The following is a 1,698-nucleotide window of genomic DNA, read 5'->3' on the forward strand; positions in this document are numbered from 1 at the left end:
TCTTCATCTATATCCATGTTGTCCATCCTAGAGGAGAGGTAATGAAGTTCATATCAGATTTGTTGATTCTGAGAGTCGAGAGCATCCATCCGGTTAGTGATGTAGCCTCGGAGAGAAACCAACTCATCCATAATCATTTGGTTTGAGGGCATGGCAGTAGATGAGGACGATTGAACATGAAACTCAGATGGTTTTGAAGGGTTAGGAGCTTCAGGTTCAGATGATTTAGCATCAGTAGTCGGCTTGTCGGTTCTATGAGTATAAGTGTGGGTTCGAAGGTCTTTGGTAAAACCCATTTTGTGGATCACATCGACATCAATGTGGCTTTCTCGAAGATTTAGAGGCATCTTTGTTTCACCGGTCATAGAAACTCCGAAATGCTGAAGAATTTTGGTTATAAATATCGCATATGGCAAAGGGCTTTGAGTACCTCTAATGGTCCACATTTGTCTCAGTATCATCAGAGACCAATTGATTTTGATGTTAAACTTTATGGCATACATCAATTGGAGTTCTATGTCACTTATTTGAGAATGATTTGAAAATTTTGGTATTATGACATAGCTCAAAAATTAATGAATCAAACGTTCCTCTAGTTTGAGATATCCATCAGATAGGATGTCTCGGTGTTTGACAGTCTCTCCAAAGCGTTGTTGCTTACACATTTCTATTTCCATTTTCGAAAGTCGACATAACGAATGATAAAAATTTTCGATCATAATTATCCCATTCACATACAAGGCCGAAACCTGTTATGTTACCTTGATAGGGTATGTTACATAACAAGGAACTGAAAGTTTTTAGATCTAAAACAATGTCTTTTCCTTTGACATAGGATGTAGGACGATTTTTCCGAAAGTTCATGTTACAATAAAATACTCGCACAAGTTCGGGATAAATGTCGTTTGTTTCACAACAGAATTTAAAAAGGTTTTGTTGACGTAAGAGATAAGGGAAAAAAAATCGTCAAACTCAAAATTATCAACATTACCATATTTAGGAGTAAAAATGGCGCGACCATGGAAGTGTTCCTCATTGCTCATCATTAGTATGAAGTCTTGTCAAATCCAGAGGGTTGCATTCCAAAGTTGTTGTTCCTTGACTCCTTTGAGTGGTATTGGAGCGTTGTTTCTTTGATTTAGAAGAGGAAGCCATGAATTTGAGATTTTAGGTTTATGGGTTTTTGGAGAATTTGGGTTGGAGAATTTGGGGTTTTTTGATTCAAGCCACTAATCACGAAAATGTTTGGTTAGAAGTGTTTAGAATGGAAAATGTGATAGGAATGGACACAAGAATCACCCAAAATGGATCAAAAATAAGGTTTTTAGAGGTTGGGAGGCTTTAAGAAGAAGAGAACACAAGTTGAGTGAGGAAGATGAGTTTTGAAAAAGTTAAAAATTGCAGAAATTTTATATATAACGGCAAAGAGTAATCAGTTACTCAAAAATAAAGTTTTAAAATTTTCAAACAGCAGTTTTGAGTAATCCATTACTTACTTTGGGTAATCGGTTACTGAAACACGCTGTTTAACCCTGTAATCGATTACTTATCCCAGAAAAACTTATTTTTAGGCAAAATTAAGCTATAAAAATGATTTATAACCAAAAAATTTAAGTTTTTGAACACAAATAAATATATTTAAGATCAAGTAGGCATGAGATAATAATAATGAAGCAAACATATAATCATATAAGCATG

The 1,698-nt window shown here is 34.9% G+C and overlaps 1 protein-coding gene across 1 annotated transcript in view; it reads right to left on the minus strand.

Moving 5' to 3' along the window:
- LOC109332505 overlaps positions 1 to 365 on the minus strand; it is a 3,716-nt gene extending 3,351 nt beyond the window's left edge. The window contains exon 1 of the mRNA XM_019567489.1: positions 177 to 365. Coding sequence (XP_019423034.1) covers positions 177 to 365 — 189 coding nt within the window. The remainder of the gene's footprint in view (positions 1 to 176) is intronic.

This window comes from Lupinus angustifolius, chromosome LG18, assembly GCF_001865875.1.
Source record: "Lupinus angustifolius cultivar Tanjil chromosome LG18, LupAngTanjil_v1.0, whole genome shotgun sequence".
NCBI classification, from domain to species: Eukaryota; Viridiplantae; Streptophyta; class Magnoliopsida; order Fabales; family Fabaceae; genus Lupinus; species Lupinus angustifolius.